General features: G+C 36.4%; 2 protein-coding genes across 3 annotated transcripts; one reads left to right on the top strand and one right to left on the bottom strand.

Annotated features, from left to right (window-relative positions):
* Nucleotides 1-1551: 1551 nt before the first annotated feature.
* Nucleotides 1552-6142, bottom strand: LOC132621224 (uncharacterized). Of its 2 annotated transcripts, XM_060335402.1 has the most exons (7): nt 5984-6142; nt 4459-4826; nt 3712-3939; nt 3269-3623; nt 3035-3159; nt 2761-2896; nt 1552-1978 (listed from the first exon to the last, which is right to left on the bottom strand). In XM_060335402.1, exons 2-7 carry the CDS (start codon nt 4800-4802, stop codon nt 1742-1744), a joined length of 1425 nt encoding a protein of 474 aa, XP_060191385.1. In that variant the 5' UTR covers nt 4803-4826; nt 5984-6142; the 3' UTR covers nt 1552-1741. The 2 variants fall into 2 exon arrangements, with proteins under 2 accessions (XP_060191385.1, XP_060191384.1); XM_060335401.1 differs by having other exon boundaries at nt 2761-3159.
* Nucleotides 6143-11523: 5381 nt separating this feature from the next.
* On the top strand, nt 11524-19598 carry LOC132621959 (ER lumen protein-retaining receptor A-like). Its single transcript, XM_060336444.1, has 6 exons — nt 11524-11770; nt 13639-13904; nt 15513-15628; nt 18969-19042; nt 19131-19194; nt 19269-19598. The coding sequence occupies exons 1-6, from the start codon at nt 11680-11682 to the stop codon at nt 19303-19305; spliced, it is 648 nt and encodes a 215-aa protein (XP_060192427.1). The 5' UTR covers nt 11524-11679; the 3' UTR covers nt 19306-19598.
* The last annotated feature ends 962 nt before the right edge of the window (nt 19599-20560 follow it).

Genomic DNA, 20560 nt, shown 5'->3' with positions numbered 1-20560 from the left:
AAAAAATTGGCAATAATTTTATTTTTGTTGTCATAGATTGATTATTGTTGCAAAAAATAAAATTAAATTGTTTGGCAACAAAAAAGTTCATTTGCCAACAATAAACTAAGTTGTTGCCAAATATTAAATTTTTTATTGTTATTTCTATACTTTCTTTTAGTGTCTATAGCGTCTCAAGTTGCTATGTTCGTGCATCTCGTAAGAATATGACCAAATGGATGACAAGTCCTCGTTACCTGCTTTCTTAATTCATGAATCGTGATCCAACCATTGATTATAAGGACAGGCAGTGGCGGAGCCACATAGAGCCGATGGTGTTCATCCGAACCCCCTCGGGGGAAAAAACACTGTTTTTATAAAGTTAAAATTATTTTTTATGTATATATAGTAGATGTTGAACCCCCTTAGGCTTCTTCGTATGTTTACTTTTTTATTTTGTGAACCCCCTCGGCTAAAATCCTGGCTCCGCCACTGAGGACAGGCAATACAATGAAGTACTTAAAACATTAATATTTACTATACTAGTGGCACTACTTGGTACACCAGTGAACATGAAATTAATTTATCGCCTACTACAAGATTGTAATACTTTGGACCTTCAATTATAAAGGGTTTTAAAGAATGCTTTACAAGGCTGAGGGTACTTATTGGAGGTAGGCTCTTTGGAGGAACCCAGAACCAGAAATGAATATCAATCTCAAAAACTAGCTAATTACCCCCTGACCGTAGCTTTTGGTTGAAAAGGAAATGTCCAAATATTACATGGAATATGTAATACTCCATGGTAAGTTGAAATAATTTGGTACAAATATTGGTGCAGATAAATTTTTACCATGTAAAAGGTGTTTGTCATTGAGTTAACCTAGTGTCTTCCACACTTTTCTGGCTTGAAAAGCAGAGCTATCAGACCCCAAAGGAAATTTGTTATCCCAAGGCAGCAACGGCCATAATGGTGTTATTGTCACAAAAAAGATCCCTCGCTAGTAATCTACTTTCACATGAAAGATAAATTATTGTTCTTTTGAACTATGGTGAATTTTGTAAAAAATGGTTCAGCACATCTCCACTATACTCACAGTAGGCTAGGTGTTCCATTTCATTGATAAATGGCTATATCTTGTATCACTGTTTCACACCGAACTCCACGTTCCAGCTTGAAGTGTATCATACGCTCTGTGTATGTATAAGCTGTTCGTCTAAATTCACATTTTTCGTTATTCTTTCTCTTATTTTTAGTTTTATCATAAATTTCCCTAATCTTTCACGGCAACTAAAGGTCCAAGAACGAGGCTATGTACGCCAGCCTGCAAACAGTTAAGATCCAATTATTTTTCTTTTTAGGTTCTTCATGTTGAACTCTACTAGAGCACCACATCTAAATACCTCTGCTTAGCCCAGCACATTCAGGAGTGCAGGAGGAATAATCAAACGGCAGAATTACTTGTCCACAAACTGAAAAGCAAAACACAAGTTGCCCAAAGCTTGTTTGTGCTTCGATGCTTGTATCATCCATCACATTATGCAAGGATGTAAGGGGAAGGTAAAGCAACATTCTGTGAGAATTTCAGTAAATTAACCTAGTCTTGTCTTGTAAACATTCAGGCTCATTGGCACAGTTAAAAACAAAAGAACTTACAAAATTTAACAGAAAAACTTGTGGCCTTAATATCTATCCGTAAGAAGCCAACAAGTTTGCTACATTGCTCTCTTGGATTGAAGGAGGGCATAAACGCTAAACAGCCTACAAACCAAACATGCCTAGTTCAGTCTTCTCCTTCTCAAATGTCTCAAAATACTGGTAAATGATTGTAACTGCTAGAAGAATTCCAGTTCCTGATCCAATCGCTCCCATCAAGTCTGCCAAAACTGTCAACGCACCAATGCAAACTCCTCCGAAGGCAGCTGCAGTAGGTATGTAACGATTTAATTCCTTCTGCAGGTTGGAATCACGATGCCCAGGCATCACCATTTGTTGCTCCTGCAAAACAATTACCGTTAAAAGTGTCATACCGATAATTCTTGGGAGCCATATGCATCTATAAAAGATCGAGAAGACAACATACTTTTTAATGCCAAAGAAAATGACGGCATTTCCAATGATATTTGAGAGACCTAAAAATAGGGTTGTGTTTTGTTTTGGTATAGCTTTATTGGAAAGCAATCTGTGTGTTTTGAGTTGAGTTTTGGAAGAACTGGTTTGTGTTGGAAAATTATCTGAGCAAATCAGCCTTTTTGGACAGTTTAATTTTGAGACAACAAAAATCAAAATTTATAAGTAACAGTAGTTCTTAAAAAAACTGTTACTCCAATTTTCTGGGAAACAAGTGCTTCTGGAAATACATAAACCCTAATCATTGGTACAATGACCACCGTGATGCTATCTCATAACCTATGTGATACAACCAAGATCCAAGAACCTGCATATTTCAGTCATAGGCAAAAGTAACCAAAGCTTTACTATGATACAGCATACAGAAATGCGGGACATCACATAGTTAGACATTACAAAATTTCACTAGTATTTATGGGCAGTTAGCACAATGGAAAGAAAAACTCAGGTCTCGGTTCTTGATAATTCAGTAATAATCTGTAGCAGTTATTTCTTCCCATAATCTACAGCATGGGGAAAAGTTAGAACCCCTGTGAAGCAATTTGCTATGTTGCTCGATTAATTTTACTGCCAAATCACTTTGGAACAAATAAATAGAACGGGAGACTGAAAGTTTACACAACAAAAGCAAAGGCTACAAGATCATTTACCTTAAGCTGCTTGGCAACATCTCTGGCAGATGATCCAGAAACTTCAATCCAAGTCTTTGAGAACAGGGCACAGGCTGACAACATGAACACTATGTAGAAAAGAGCATGGAATGGATGTGACACCATTTCTGCCAAACTGAAATCATAAAAATGTTGGCAATCAGTGACACTTGCTGAAGAAGGAACAAGTACAAGATATGGGGCTAAACCCAGACTCATGAAGAACTTTAACACCAAATAGAGATAGATTAGATGAAGAAAAGGGGAACAGTACCTTGATGGCGCAGTAACAAGGTAAGCAAGACCAGCAACAGGAACAGATTGTCCAGAATATTCAGATTCCTTCCAAGTTCCTATCATATCCACGATGAAATTTCCACCGTACTTCCTGTAGAGCAACTGATCATAGAGAACAGAGAAGAGGGAAAAAATAAAAATAAATTGTTACACTCTTGGAACAGGTAACAGTGAGTTGTAAATTCAACAAAAAAACTTTACAATTAGGTACCTGAGAGATGAAATAAAGGTTGGAGACAAGTGCGGACTGAAGAATAATAGGCATGTTTGAGGTGTAAAAGAGTTTGATTGGGTAAGAACCTTGCTGTCCGCGAGCATTCTTAGATCTAACTGGCAAAACTACACGAAATCCTTGGAAGTAGATAACAATGAAGAAGATCAACACAGTTGCAAGAAGATTTGTCACATTGGGGAGGCTTTGCCGGTAGAAAGCCTCGCGAAGGGCGCTGATCTTATTTGCTCTAGTAATACTAAGATGGAACAGAGCAATAATAGCACCTTCAAATTCGGCACCACGCCCTGTATTGATAGTTGTGGGACTAAACGCCTTCCAGATAATGCTTTCACTGAAAAATATAATAAGGTTGAATCATAAGTTGCAATATTGTACTGCAGAACCCAAACAAGCTTTTTCATGGCCAGTATGAAACTTACCAGATATTGGTAGCTATGAACAAGGAAATTCCAGAGCCAAGACCATATCCTTTCTGAAGAAGTTCATCTAAGCACATGACAATGATAGCGGCAAAGCAGAGTTGAAGGATAATGAGGATAGCGTTTCCAACACCCAGTTGGGCCACACTGCCATACATCCCTGACAGGACATAAGCAACTGCCTCACCGACAGCAATCAGGATACCCAACAACTTTTGAGCACCATTACTGCATGAGATAAATTTGTCAAGAGAGCACATCAGACAGCTTCATTGAGAAGAACAGCTAATAGAAACATCATAAAAATATACTTAATAGCAGGAACAAATTTTGTTAGGTAATTGACAAGTAACAAAAGATGGGGGTATCGATGATGGGAGTGGATGCAGAGTGTGAGGCAGGCCTAGATACAAGCAACAGATGAGGACAGAAATGTTCATTATAAGTTCAAGGGTGGGAGAATTTGAAACATGAAATGTGTCTTGCAAATCCAAATAACACAACTAATCTAGGTTCTGCCAACTGATTTCAGCATAAAAGTTACATATCATATCATCCTCAGAAATTACAAATAATATCCTTTTCTGAAGGTTCCAAACTATACTATTACTGCTGGCCAATGCATACATGGAAATAAAACAAGAGCCAACTAGCAAAATGAAACTGATGCAGAATACATATAGTTGTTAAAAAAGTAAGGAAACAAAATAAAAGAAATAAAAAAAGCTAATAAAATTATTAACTTACAGGAGTGCTCTGTCCTCGCGGACATTGTTGTCCACTTGAATGATTTTTGATCCAGCTAACAATTGCATGACCATTCCAGAAGTCACGATTGGAGTAATTCCAAGTTCCATGACTGTACCACGGTTTGAGGCAAGAATGACACGCATCCAGTAAAATGGATCCGCGCCAGTTGTAGAATGTATGCCATAAAGAGGGAGCTGGCTGCAAACCAGAAAAATAGCAAGTGCTATTACAGTATAGGTGACCTTCTCTCTAAATTGAACCTTCCTGTCAGCACTCTGAACTTCTGGTAGGAATGAAAGAAATGGTTTCACAAGGTGCAGCACTCTGAATCCTCCTCCCATTGTTCACTATAAATAGAACTATCTCTGCTCAAACCACGAAAAACCAGAGACAAGAACTATTAGACAAATGGAAGATATAGAGCCTCAAATATACCAGCAAAAGTGCAAAGATCTTTTAACTATTTAAACACTTCTAATTGTGGTATTCACTCATGATCGTGTGTAATTTTAATGCGCATAGCTAGCAAAAAAAATTAATTTCAGATGATAAATACCAGTATTAACATCTGAAGATAGATTTTAGATCAAAATCCCAATCAATGAAATATGTTATCGTTCATTCAGATTCAGAGAAGCATATAGATCAAACCGTTAATTTCCTAACTGAGAGCACATAGAATAATGCTTGGCACCCTAAACAGGAATATCCCTAAGCATATAACTGGAAACAAAACGAGATTGTTTCTTCTTCTCCACCCCCACCCTCCAGAGGACTAAAACATGGAAATCACAGATATCAATCAGTCAGTCAACAGATTCCCGTTAATAATAGGATAAATTAAACCACTAAATATATGAATAACATATATCGGTCTGACAATTTCTCTTAGGGGTTTACATATACTCATTGTTGACATAATTAAAATTGAGAAAAGATTTTTTTAAATAAAAAATCCATACTTATATTAAATTTTATTTTCTTATGTGATTGCTCATTAGGAAAACCAAATTTGGAAATGCAAATCAAAGAACCATTCATGCAATTTTTCTTCAATGCTTGCAACAAGACACCAAAAAAAAAAATCAATAGTGATGCTCGTGTACCATTTCAAATATTTTTGCATGGTCGATCAGAGATCATCACATCACATAAATAATAAATCCATTTACACATCCTGGCCATCAAGCCATATCTTCATCTAGATATCATGTAACCGTAACGACGATATACAAAGCTAGTTTCTAGATCTAGATCCTTTTACCAATTACATTACAGATCAAAATTATACGTAGACACACATGGAGAGAGAGATAAATATAGGTAGACATATCATCAAGACAGACAAATAACAGATCTACAGCTAAATAGAACTCATAAGATGTACACGATTCAGATCTCAACTCCATAAAATATAGATAGATCTGTGATCTCATTTTCTCCATACACAAAACAAAATCAATAATCTAAACCTCAATTATTATTGAAAAGGTTACATGCAGAAGAGATGGGAGAGACTTACAACGATATGGAGATGTGCGTGGACTCGATTTCTCCGTTATGGTTCTATTTGTAGGGTTTTGACCATCAGAGAGAAAGGGCGGATCGGGCGCGTCACCAGTTAACAGATATGGAGAAAGCGTGACGCCAAGTGGGATGGATATTTATTTAACAAAAACAAGAAATAAATAATCTTTACTTTCTTACAAATGGAAAATGCAGTTGGTGATGAAAACGTGGCATTGCTGTTCTAAGGGAGCCACGAAGCTTAGCAAATGGTATTCTGCCATGTGGCTTCAGTGGTCACTCTTTCGATTGTAAATTAAATTGTAATAGTGGGTGGCCAATATATTGGAAAAAATGAGAAGGAAATGGAACTAGTCAAAACAGATGGCTTTTTTTTGTTTTTAAGAATTATTGATAAAATAATATCTGAAAATTAAAAAAAATATATACATATGAATTTACTACATTTTGATTTGTGAATGAAAGTGACATAAAGCGTTGTGACGGGCATCTAGATAAAGAAAAAGATCATCTACAATAGTTATAATACTCCCTTTCGTTTCAATTTATTTGAATCCATTTGACTGCATACGGAGTTTAAGAAAATATAGAAGACTTTTAAATTTATGGTGTTAAATGGGTCACGTATATTTTGTTTGGTTATAAATCCTTGCATAAAGGTAAAGTAATTATATAGTGTATCTCAAATAAGGATTACAAATATGTTTAGAATAATTCTTAAAGAAAAATAAATAAATTATAAAATTTATATGAAATTAAACTTATTCATATGTTATGTTAGTTTAGATTGATTTTTTTGTTCATTACAAAAACAAACCAAAAATATGTCAGTTTGATTCAGTTTTTCGATTAAACACTTCAAGATGTGAGTTCGATTTTTACTAGTAATCTTTTTTCTTCCTCTTCATATAAGGGGAAATTTGTGTTAAGGTCGAGTTGGTGTCTCATATTCACATTGCATTATAATTGTTATATGCATCCGAGCAAAAAATTAAGTATTAATGTTTTCTTTTTAAAGTTTTAAAAATTATAGATCAATTTCACCCTAAGTTCATGTCATCTATAAAGGTAGAGGTAAGGTTTACGTACATCTTACTCTCCCCAAACCTTACCTGTGGGATTACATTTGGTGTGTTGTTGTATATTGGAATTATCTTGAAATGAAATTGTATTTGTATAAAAATAAATTAATAGAAAATTGACTTCTAAAAACAAAAGATAGCTTAGTATACGAAGAAAATAAAGTATGTATTGTTTGATTTGGTAATTAAATAACTATACCATGAGACTAACAAATTAATGATTTGAGTTAGATGGGCTAAGTCATGCTCTATTATATAGTCTACATTAACATAATTCATATTTGATCAGAGCACACTTTAGGGTCCTGGGGCCATTCAAATCATGACCTTTGTATTGATTGAAATCATTTTGATATGTGCAAAATCATTGGAGCCATTTAATCTAAATACACAATAACATACCTTCTAAGACAAAGTAGGACATCGGAGCCATTTAATCTAAATACACAATAACATACATTCTAAGACAAATTAGGATAGAAGTGCACATATATCCTATTTTGGTTGCGCCATTTAAGTAATATCCGTCTATATGGATATTACTTAAATGGATTAATTTGAAATGGACAAAAAAAATCACAAAGAGCCATGAATTGGTCATTTGGAGATCTACATAGGACATAATCAAATCATCTTAAGCGTTATTCTCTTATTTTTCTCTCTATGTTGTGCTAGTTGCATTTTGTCACGACCCGACTCGGGGCCGCGATGAGCACCCGGTGATAACCCACCCGAGCACCCTCTTAGCTTACTCTTATACTTACATCTAGGTGAGCCACATAATTATACATACATTTCCATTCATTCGTCAACTAGTCCCAATTTGGACAACGGTACATTTATATCACCATAGGCATCTATGCCACATCAATGTACGTGGGCCAACGCGGCCGACAAAATGATATACAAAACATAGGCCGACAAGGCCGGACATGTCTAACCATATACACATGACTACGAGCCTCTAAGGAGAGTATAACGTATCACATAAGCGGGACAGGACCCCGTTATGCCCATAATTATATACACAAAAGAATAAGTACCCAAAAGCTATGACTCAGGAAGAAATGGAGCTCTGCTATGTAATCTCCGAATAGGCAGCTATGGATCAAGTCTGTCTCCCTGTGCACCTGCGGGCATGACGCAGCGTCCACAAACAAAAGGACGTCAGTACGAAGAATGTACTGAGTATGTAAAGCATGAGCAACATCGATAAATAAGCATCATGAACAACATATGAAATAGCATAGGAGGGGGGAGACAACAATATCATCGTCATAGCACTTACCTGCCTTTCGTAAGACTTTCCATTTTTCATACGTATTTGTACACCTACGTCATCATCCGTATTCCATAATAGTACTCGTACCACACTTGTGCTCATGTTCATGTACATGCCCTTATTCGTATTCTTATACATAGTCTTATCACATTCATATTCATATTATATACATAGTCATACATAGCATTTACATAACATACCCAACCTCATGGGATCGGTGTTTCATACATACTTGGCCAACCAAGGCTCAAGGTTACTCATACCTGGCCCTACCAAGGCTTCAGGGTTATCCGTACCATCTGCAGAGGTGTGCGTGCGTTTCGTAATCATATACATACTTTATACATATTCATATACATATATCCTACCCGGCGTTATAAGCTCGGGGTGTCATTATAGCCCTTCATAGGCACATGTAAGTATAATAGCCCGTAGGCACCTTTAGCATCATTATTATTATCATTGTTATCGCTACATCTTTATCTTAGGCTTACTCGTCATATGGGGTGCATAGTACAATCGTAGTACATATCAAGGATTGCGAGCTTATGAGCTCGGGATGTCAATCATTTGGAGACAACATACTCATATAGAGGATTTAAGAGTTTGGTCAAAGAACCATGCCTTATGAAAGAAGGGTTATCCTTACATACCTTTTCGTCGAACTATTCTACACTTGCACGTACTCCTCCGATGCTCACGTTTCTACCTTTATTAAAGTCGTACCATCATTAGAATTGACAATTTGCACACATGGATAAAACTAGAGAAAATCGGACAACATTTCCTTTATTTATACGACATTCCTCCATATCGTAATTCAACTTCCAAATGTCAACAATACATTCACAACATCATAATAATAGCCTTTAGTCATCTACATCATCCACATTCTTGATTCACTTCCATTTATCCCTATTTATGGTCACAACACCCAACTTCATCCATTCATATACAATGTCTATTTCATGATCTTAATGTCATTTATAACACATTCATATCACAACACAACAACAATCATGATTCAATTCAAACTATGTCTCAAAAACGTCACTATTCATCATTCATAACCCATTTTGCTATTCTCTTCTAATGACCAAGCATTTTAACTCTCAAATACCTTAAACAACATATAAATATCATGAATCTTACCTTAGATGTTGTAGGAACAAGCCTTAGTTGATAATATTCCACTTTGAGCAAAACCCTAGTTTTTCTCCATTTGGATTTCTTGACTTTAGATGATCCTTGATGGGTTCTTACTCTTGATTCACTTATTTAATGTTGTTGATGACTTATAATCCTTGAAAACTTGTATAATAAATGTAGAGAGATGTTTTAGAGAGAGGGAGGAAATGTTGAAATGATTTCATGAACTTGGTCCTTTATTTAATAACATTCCACTGATCTGTCGGGTTCCACTATAAGGTCCATTATACGGTCCGTATAATAGACTGTGAAATGGGTCTGCCTGCACCCCTTCACTGTGACCATTTGACGGTTCGTTATACGGTCCGTATAAATTTATACGGTCCGTATAACTGACCGTAAAATTCCACCAGCAACCAACCTCTACTGTGATGGTTTTACGGTCCATTATACGGTCCGTATAATGAGCCGTAAAACTCATCAGTTCACTGAACTTATTCTCATCACTTCGTTTGATCTCCGATCCTTGCGGAACCTTCTTAACACTTGTTCAACACTTCAATACCAATCTAAGGGACGTTATAACTCTTCTCCAAGACATCACTAAGTCCTGGCTAGCTCGTTGCTCGTAATCCCTTTCCGATATTCGTTCACTTGCGTACCAACGGAAAATTTCCGAGGTGTAACACATTTTATATGGAATGTCATAATTTTTAATATTATTTAGGACTCGTTTGGCCATGAGAAATTTTCTTTATCCCTCACTTTATTGGAATCAGCGTTTGTCCACGAAAATACCTTGTTTTTACTTTTTCTGCTTTCGCTACATTTAAACAACTAAATATTCTTTGCAAAAACTATAACCAAACACAACTCCAACTTCAAAATTCAAAAAAAAAAAAAAAAAAAAATGAAAATATTTGATTTTCATGGCCAAACGCCTACTTAATTTTTATGTCTATTAGTTCAATTATGATTTACATTCATACCACACTCACCTTATGAATATATTGGATCTTGGAGTCCCATTGTTGACTCACATGTAACAATGTCGCTCTAAACATCATTCTAAAGAGGTTATATTTCACTTTGATAAGTACCCTTTTATCTCATAATGTTCCATATTATTTTTTCGTTTTAACCTTTAGATTTAAATTATATTATCTTATAGTCATCGCAACATTGAGGTCTTTGAGGTTGCTAATTCTTCTCACGACTTTCTCTCTTTGGACCTTTGGTGTAGTTAGACTCTGGTTACTGTTTGACACGTGTTATTATGGTACGTTACTCATAAGTTATAAGACTGATAATGTAAAAAAACTTATGCCATAACTTAAATTATTAACTACGACATTTATTTTAACTTAACACTATTGATGCTTTAAAGTTCTTTAATAAGTACATTAACTTACATATAGTTTAATTATGCCAAAACAATTCTTGACATTTTTTCCTTAAATTTGGAAAATAATTCAACTTAATATTTGAAATTATTGAAAAGGAAAAGGAATTAGTCATACAATTCATTTATTTTCATTTTGGAACTAATTGTAAGTATTTTTTGCATTTAGGACTTCAGCATTCATAGCTCAATAATCCAGTTATAGAAAATACATAAAACGCCGTCGTAAAAAGCATTTTATTCTCAAAGTTCAAAAAATAAAAATTTATACTTAAAGGGCTCGTATGATAGCCGGTTAGGAGTAAGTTATTCATGTATTAAAATCTTGTATAAGTAATAATTTGTTTAATAAATAGTTAGAAAGTTAGTTATTTATGTATAAAGTTAGTACAGTGTTTGGTTTGCTATTTAGAAACTTGCATAGCTAATATATATACCTTATGAGAAAATCTATACATTATTTTATAAACTGCAAAAGATAAAATAACTAATACATAAAATAATACATAAATTTGTTCGTAACTAATTATGCATAACTCTAATCCGCTGCCAACGGCTCCCGACTGTCATTTTCTACAGACATGCCTGGTGGACGTTTGGAAGTGACACGTGTATCTCAAGTCGCTTCTTACAAATACAAAAATTATTTCCTGTGTTCCATTTCATTTCTGCATTATTCTGAACTTGCAATCCAAACCCCAAACAAGCCCCAAATCTTCATCAAATCTCTTGAGAAATTGAGTGACTTGTAGAAGAATCTAGGGCACGAATCAATCATGAATATCTTCAGACTGGCAGGGGATATGACACATTTGATGAGTGTCTTAGTTCTTCTCCTCAAAATCTATGCTACCAAGTCATGCTCAGGTCTCAATTTGCATTTTCATTCTCACTTCCTCAATCAGTCTCTGTGTGTGTGTGATTGGCGTGCAAACATAGGATCTGAGTGTTTATGTAGTAATAGTTTTGCATAAGAAGGTGAAACAGAGAAACCTCTTACGCTTCTGTTTTCAATTGACCTAATTCGTGTTGAAACCTCAATGACTAGTTTTACTTTATACATATCTAATTGACTCTTAAATTGAATATATATTGGGTTCAAATTGCGAGCTATATTTCTGATTTTATACGCATTCAGAAATGGATACTGTTCATTAGTGAAAAAATAATGTTCATTTGATAAATTAATATGAATAAAAGATATTGTTATGTGGATATTGATATAGTTAAATAGGACACTATGTTATTCCATTTATGTGCTAGCTAGTGAATTTTGGGCAATGCACAGGATACCTTATTTGTAAGGAAGTAGTGACATTACATTAACGAGTGAGCATTCTTTTTTATTAGACTTGAACGTTATTAGACCTACTGAGAGATTGCAAGGAGTGAGCATTCTTTTTTATTTCACCTCGCAGAATCTGTGAACATAACGTTTTGAAACTTCTTTGATGCTTGGTGACTATGTCTGCTTCATATCTAGCCTTGGAGAGCTTTTAAGTAGGTTACGTTTGTGCCACATATAAAGTAGATATTTGGATTCGTGTAGGACATTTAGTGAAATCAGTGGCATTATGAGTAATTTGTAAACAGGACGGGACATATGTTAACATGTTCGTTCTCACGTCCAAAAGATGAGAGTTGCGGAAATGAGAATGTTGCGATGGATGTGTGGGCACACCAGGCGAGATAGGTTTAGGAATGAAGATATCCGAGATAAGGTGGGAGTGGCATCAGTGGAAGACAAGATGCGGGAAGCGAGACTGAGATTGTTTGGACATGTGAGGAGGAGAGACACAGATGCTCCAGTGCGAAGGTGTGAGAGGTTAGCTATGGGTGGTTTCAGAGGAGGTAGAGGTAGGCCGAAGAAGTATTGGGGAGAGGTGCTTCGACAGGACATGGCGCAGTTCCAGCCTACCGAGGAAATGACCTTAGATAGAAGGTTATGGAGGACTCAGATTACGGTAGAAGGTTATGGAGGACTCAGATTACGGTAGAAGGCTAGTAGGTAGTCGCAGTTTTGATATATAGTCTATTGTCCTTTGATTCTTGCTACTATATGTTGTTTTTTGTACTTCGATTATCTTGTTTATCTGTGGTAGCTACTGCTTCCTTTTCTCAGACTGCTCTATCATGACTTTTTGGCTTTCTTTCATTTCATTTTCATTTTGCTTTGAACTGCTTGTGCTTATCTGGTCTTTTCTTATCGTGTTTTCTCTTGAGCCGAGGGTCTTCCGGAAACAGCCTCCCTATCTTCCGAGATAGGGGTAAGGTCTGCGTACACTTTACCCTCCCTAGACCCCACATTGTGGGATTTCAGTGGGTATGTTGTTGTTGTTGTTCGTTTCTACAGGATGTTGTCAATAAAATAAATTGACAAACCAGATGAAGTATGGTATGTTAGGACTTAGACTACAAATAAAGATAGTCATTAACACCTTGGTATTATTACGGATGTGACAGGTAATTTAACAGAATACTAGATGGTATAGAATATCGTTGTCTATGTATTCCCCTCCCCCTAAAAATTAACAAAAAGAACCGGAAAAAGAATGGAAGATGACCTGTTGTTGTACCTTCATCGGTGTGTATGGATCTTCCTGTACATTATATTTCCAGTTTAACCATTGAAGGGACTGGTTGCATTATCCAGTAGCTTAAAGTATACTAATGCTGCAACCTGGCTGACGTGTAGCTGGAAAATTGTTGGCACTGAGAGTCTTTGCTGTATTCAGGAATATCATTGAAGACGCAGGAGTTATACGCTATTGTTTTTTTGGCTCGGTATCTGGATTTGTTCACTGACTTCATCTCTCTTTACAACACTGTGATGAAACTGGTTTTTATTGGAAGCTCTTTGGCAATTGTCTGGTGTATGAGGTACCATCGGGTTGTCAGGCGCTCATATGATCGTGAGCTAGACACTTTCCGTTATTGGATTCTTGTGGGAGGGTGCTCTGTTTTGGCACTTGTTATTCATGAGAAGTTTACCCTTCAAGAGGTTAGTTATTTCTAAATGTTCTGAATATTTTATGTGGATTATCCTAGCATTAATAATCATGCTTATTGTCACTTAATTTTGTAATGTTAGATGGTAACTTATGTGAAGTTGATCTTGGCAAGCACGGCATCCTGTTGGTGCTTGCAACAACCATATTTTCAGAATTTCAATGGGCTGGCGACTATAAATTAGTGAATTTCATTCTAGAAATGTTGTGTTGCTTTGAGTCCATCAATAGTCAACTTGAATACAGCAACTATGCCTTATCCTAAGCTAGTTTCGGTCGGCTAAATGAATCATCATTCGCCATGTCGCTCCATTTGATCTCATCTCAAACGCCCGGCTGTGATCTAATGCGTGCCTACGTGGGCATTCAACAATATATTCTGCATTATGAAAATCCACTGTAAACTGACTAGCTTTATGCTGGCTCTCTGCCTATGCAACTTTCCTCTATTATTCGAACTTGGAACCAACGATATGAGCATGTTCACAAAGTCAGTCCATCACTAGTGAATGAACACCGTAGAATGTTTGTTTGCTTATTGCTCACATGCTAAGCTGCATGTACATGGTTATAGCAACTGTTGAAAGATTCTTTGTACAAACCTTCTTGAGGTGACCCTTATTTTGATGACCTCTGTTAAAGCTATGAACTATTTTACACTGGCGGAGTTTCCATAGAAGGTATAAACCCTTTTGCATTGTCAATATAGAATCAGCGGCCCAAACATATATTAAGAGGATATGTTTATAGTCATGTGAATTGAGCCCTTCTCTAACTAATCAGCTGTTAACATCTGAATCAGTAGGCCCTACCTTCGAGAAGAACATCTGTAAGGCATTTGCATTGGCGCCATTTGTATTGAAATGTTGTTATCTTGATTTAACCGGACCGAGGACCAACAAAGTTGTGACTGAAGTTTGATCTTGTCTATTTTATATTTGACTCAAGCTACTTTCCCCTATTAAAAGTCAGCTGAACCCCTCGAATTTTTACAACTGGCCAATTGTTCCCATCCTCTATAACCTCATGGAAACTCTCCATGTGTATGGGCTTGTTTTTTTGTGCAGGTCTTTTACAACTTGGTGTTGGTCATAGTATGCTTCATGACAATTTGCATGAGTAAAGACATCTTGGATATATCATTTGCAATATCATCCTATATTTTCATTCTTGGTTCCCCTTCCCTGTTGGTCATCTCCAGATTGTCTGTCCTGACTGTGTTAACAATACGAGGTTCATCAATTACCCCAGTACATTAAGAGACAACAGATAAATGAGATTTTTCAGTACTCACGGTATCCTTATACTCAGACCCGTCACGCTTATATAGTTAATGATTGAGATTTTCTTTTAATTTTGTGGGAAAGGGGAGGGAAGCGGACAGGAGTGCTGGTGACGATTGAACCTTACATTTGGTTGCGAGGTGCTCTACTAATAAGCTGTCATTCAATTCTCTGAGTGATTGATTAGAATTTCTGCAAAGATCCTGTGGCAGAAATTGTGTTACTTGTATTCTGTTTCCATTTCTGGGCTAGTATTCTCGAATTTATATTTTTTCACTCCTGTTTACACTGTTGATGCTACATATAATGTTGTTCCAGGTGTTTTGGGCTTTCTCAATATACCTGGAGGCAGTTGCCATTCTTCCCCAGTTGGTGCTCTTGCAAAGAAGTGGAAACGTTGATAATCTGACTGGACAATACGTGTTCTTCCTTGGGTATGCTTCCTCTACCGTAAATGTGGCCACTTCCTAAAAGGACATTCGTTTTCATCATATGTTGAAAATTGGAGCAATTTTGTGGTGATCTGTCCATATCTATCTTTTTTATCTGAGTTCTACTCTCACTCTTAGCTGAAATTTGACCATTTGTCTTTTTTCATAAATAATGCAAATTTGCTCGCGAAATAGCGCCAATAGAGTGCGGGTATTTTACGTAAAGCTAGAAAAGACTTGCCTCAGTTTTAACTGTGCAAGAAGTTGACGAAGTTCATCCACGAATCTATATCATATACAAAAAAAATCATTTACAAATGATTGTAAACATTTGAACTTGAAACTGTGTTACATTTATTCTTTCTTCAGAGCATTTGGTCCTCTCTTTCCATAAACCCAAACGACACATGGTCCTGCATTCCATCAGTATTAATCTGTCTTTGTAGTTTCTGTCTTCTCCAGCTTATGAAAGCGTTCTTCAGTAGCGTGCTTTAACCATTGAGCTTTAAGTAGATTTAGGAACATACTTCAGGTCTTCCATATTACAGCACAATGCAAAAGAAGATGTCTTGGGTCTTGAGAATCCTTTTCACGTCTAACATTATTGCAGGTGATGATACTCTGCTGGTTATCCTGGTTAGGTTGGCTTTATACATAGCTATATGACAAAACATGCCATTTTTGGGGGGTGCTTTTGCTTTTATTAAGCATTTTTCTCGCCCTAGTGAGTCACTGTTGTTCTGCTTTGACAATTTACTTGACTGAAAAGTGTTCTGTGCTTCAAAGCAGCGAATTAGATTCTGAAGTTAGCTCCTCCTTCTCTAGCTTCTCAATAGAGCCAAGCTCATCTAGGGACCTCGCACGCCAATGCAATTCTTCCAGAACCTATTGTGCTGGCAATTCTTCTTGAATCTAAGCTTTTCTGTGTTTTTTTTGCATTGAGCTTTCGTGGCTTCAACAAAATGTGCAAAAGGTCTATAGAAACGGGATTACCTACTACAGTGAATGAGTCAAGCCAAGCATCTTGCTGCCTTCTTATCTTTTCACTATCACCTATCTTAAGGTTCACCCTGGCAGAGAATCATCCCATAAATTTCTTATACATTTTCATATTGCAAATCCATGTGTTGATAGTGAATCAGCTCACAAATATCCACACCTCCAAGCATCTTGCCATCATCTTATATTTTCACCATCATCGACCTTAACATTCTGACTTTGAATTCCTCCCAGAAGATCGTAAAAGTTTCCATTGCATAACAAGCATAATTTTCCTTAAATGGCATTCGTCAAGACTTTCAGCACAACCGTGTTAATAATAGGGGCTTGCACTATGCAGCCTAAGGTTTTCTACAGCTAAAGCACTTCCCTTCTTTGCCTTACAATAGTCACTGCTGTCTATTTCACAAGTGGAATTTTTTCTTTCCAGAGTTACCTTGGAAGTCTCTCCTATTTCTATCCAACTTCCTCTCCACTCTTGATGGAATGGGCTATGAGGTATGGGAACATTGCATAGACTAGGATACCCTCAAGTACATGGTTTATGAGGGCCAGCCCACAACTCATAGATTGGTAATATTTCTTTCAAGTGACTAATTGTTCCCCAAACTTCTGACTAACATCCTGCTACTTTGAGGCATTTTTGTAGCTTGCTCCTAAAAGGGAAGTCTCATGCATGCTGCTGGCAAAGCTCCATCTCTGTATTCCAATATCCTTCCAAGGATCAGGAATAGATGACTCTTTGCCAGGTTTATGAAGTCCAGAAATGCCACAAAATCAATAGTATAACTCGTGTTCACAGATATCTTAGCCTTCTATCCTCTGTTCAGACGAAAATTTGAGTCAATGTAGAGGAACTTCGAGATAGTGACTGTATCATTCCTTTTGCGCCCTGTTTGAACCTCTTATCCAACCTTGAAGAGAAAAGGTGGCAGAGGCTGTACCTGTCACAACCCTCTGAAGAGTGAAATCTCTTGTCCAGTTGACCCATTTGTCTTCACTCTTCAAAAGCGACAGTATTACATAATATGAGCATAAGTCCACCAGGAGTTCCTAGTCTCTAGTACCATACTCCAGTTTGGTTATTTGTGCTTTGGTTTATGAGGGGAACTCAGAACAGAAGGCGATTATGGTTCCTCTCTGACATTTATCTGTATTGATTCAGTGAATTTTATTGCTTCTTATCTATATCTGTCCTTCCATTATGTGACTAATTTTTGGAGTGACTGCTGCCAATTTTCTAGATGGATAAGTATGCCATATGTATTGAGTTTTGAATAACATTATTCAGTTTTCAAGGATCTTGGGCAGTCAATTAGTCATAACTTGATTTCTTACAAAGATTGTGGAAATTTCCAAAGTATTATCAGGCATTAGATTGAAGCACTTTAAATGTACTTAGTTCGTTGGCTCTTAAAATCTTGAGCCTCCTTTGGTAGTCAAAACAATGTCATTTGAGGATGTACCTAGAGAACGAACACAAGTGTTATTGCTAGAGGACATTCCTTTATTTTTGGGGCAGCATGTTTTATCTTTGATGCCATTATTGTTGTGTGCTCCCAATGACATGAATCTGATCAAGCATTGACATTTTGTTTTGTTTTAAATGTGGTCTAAGCTTTATATGGTTGTTTTGCGCTAATGTTCCCTCTCTTGTGATTGCTTGCCATGAGCATCTCCATAATAAGGCGAACACGTTAAATGGTTCCTTTTCTTGGTTGAGTGCCGTGCTATGACCTTAAACAAAATCTTATCTATACCTTAATTGCAATGAAAATATATTCAGATTCACTAAATTATGTGATTTATGACGGTCGTGCTCGTCTTGGACCCGGCCGTGCCCTTTCGGGCCGGTCGGGCTCATGCGACGCCGGCGTCAATGAGGAATGCCCAGACCCCACTTGTGGGACTACATGGGGTATGTTGTTGTACTAAATTATGTGAGTTATGTCTCTGTTACACTTGTAAAATAGAATGCTACTATTTCAGAACGGAAGTGAGTACAGCATAAAGCTACAGAAATGATGGGGTCTTTCATTTAAATGTTTTCTTGAGCCAGGGAACTATAATTTGTGATAGCACTTGACTAGCATTGTCACTGCAAAACAAGGGAAAATGGTTGACTTTCTCTCGTCTTACATAGTATAATGCTCCTTACATAGTATAGTGCTTGGAGCTGAAGGAAATGAACAATTAAAAAGTTCTCAAATTATGTACATGTGGCATGTGTTCCTTTCTATTTGAATAATGGCGCGCGATGATATTTACAATTTGATCTGAAATAGTTGAGATTGATTGGGTATTGTTACTGACTAACTGACATGCTGGTTTTATGCTATTACAGAGCCTACCGTGCATTTTACATCTTAAACTGGATTTACCGCTATCTGACAGAGCCACATTTCACTAGATGGATATGTAAGATTTTGGAAGTACAACCAGTACTGTTTGTTTGCAATTATTCGCAATGGTTCTTTGAAGTTGAACTTTTCTGTTCTTTTTGTAGCTTGCGTCTCTGGTCTTGTCCAGACAGCCCTTTATGCAGATTTCTTTTATTATTACTTCATCAGGTAACAATTCCTTAAAGCTTCCTGAAGTCACTCCTTGATGATGTAAACAAACTACTAATAAATTTGTTTTGCAGTTGGAAAAATAATGCCAAGCTTCAACTGCCAGCATGAGGGAAAGACGAGATATGATGAACAGTTTTAACACCTAACCGGGATCTGGTTTCACGCTGTGGCTTGCGGACATAATTTTTGCATACTACTTTCCTTTAGATGTGAGATCATACATTGAGTTGGCCGTGGGTTAAGTATTTTACCGAGCTCCTTCATTGTTAGATTCAGATACAGTACCCTTGTTAATATGACAAGAATATGTGATTGCAAAATGTTGTCTGCATTCTTGCCAAGTGTGATTCGAACTTACAAAGATATAGAGGTATGACTAATCAATTATTTTGCTTCGTACATATATAAGGTCTCAGGTGTTTGCATATTCTTTTCCTTTTAGAGCCTTTATCGTCCGTTCGTAGCAAATGCTGACAACATTTTTCATTTCCTCCACAAGTGACCTTGATAAAAGCACACAGAACAATACTTTAGGATAGCATTGTTAGTCAATAAGCTGCCTATACCTTTGAGCTCATAAATAGATTTTGCCGAATTCAATAAGTAATGCCACCAATACTTTGGGATAGACCACAGGCTGCGTATATCTCTAAGCATTGAGATGTATGAATAAGCAATACCACCAATTGATATTAGATAAAAGAACTAAACCATCTTAGTTCTCACTAATAAAAAACTTTTTGCAATCAGCCGCTAGATTCAAAATTTTGGACGTTAGACCTTCCAACCACATTGTCCACTGGGTTTTGCCCCCCAAGTATAAGTACAGTTTGGAAAGATTGTTGCTAGAGCCTATGACTTTGATGTATCACCGAAAATTGGAAATTCATGCCGTCTTGTTTAAAAGGGAAATCACTTTTTTTCTTTTTTCTTTTTTCTCTTTTCCTTATGAAAATGGAAAAGAACCTTGTAAAGGTCAAATTGATCACTTACAATAATAACTACGTTTCAATCGCAATGTTCTATTTTTTCTTATTTGAACTCAAATCAATTTAAAATCATAGAAACTAAAACTAGAAAGAAAAGACATAGATTTCGCTTCTACTAACAAATAAATCTCTTACATAATTAAAGTCTCCTTCAAATATTAGACCTAAAGTAAACGTGCTAGATTAAAATTTAATTCAGCTTATTGGTATTGTTTATATATATTTTGTCTCTTTGCCTTGAATCCAAGAGATTATACGTCTTTAAAGACAATTTCCGTGATTTTTGATTTACTCACCCTTTTTAACACCTTAAATCATTATGATTTCGCACCTACAAACCAGCACATCAAAGGTGGACACAAGATAAGCATCTT

The sequence above is a fragment of the Lycium barbarum genome, chromosome 12 (genome assembly GCF_019175385.1).
Source record: "Lycium barbarum isolate Lr01 chromosome 12, ASM1917538v2, whole genome shotgun sequence".
Lineage (NCBI taxonomy): Eukaryota > Viridiplantae > Streptophyta > Magnoliopsida > Solanales > Solanaceae > Lycium > Lycium barbarum.
The sequence above is the reverse complement of the archived record's forward strand: the minus strand, read 5'-3'. Positions and strand labels throughout refer to the sequence as shown.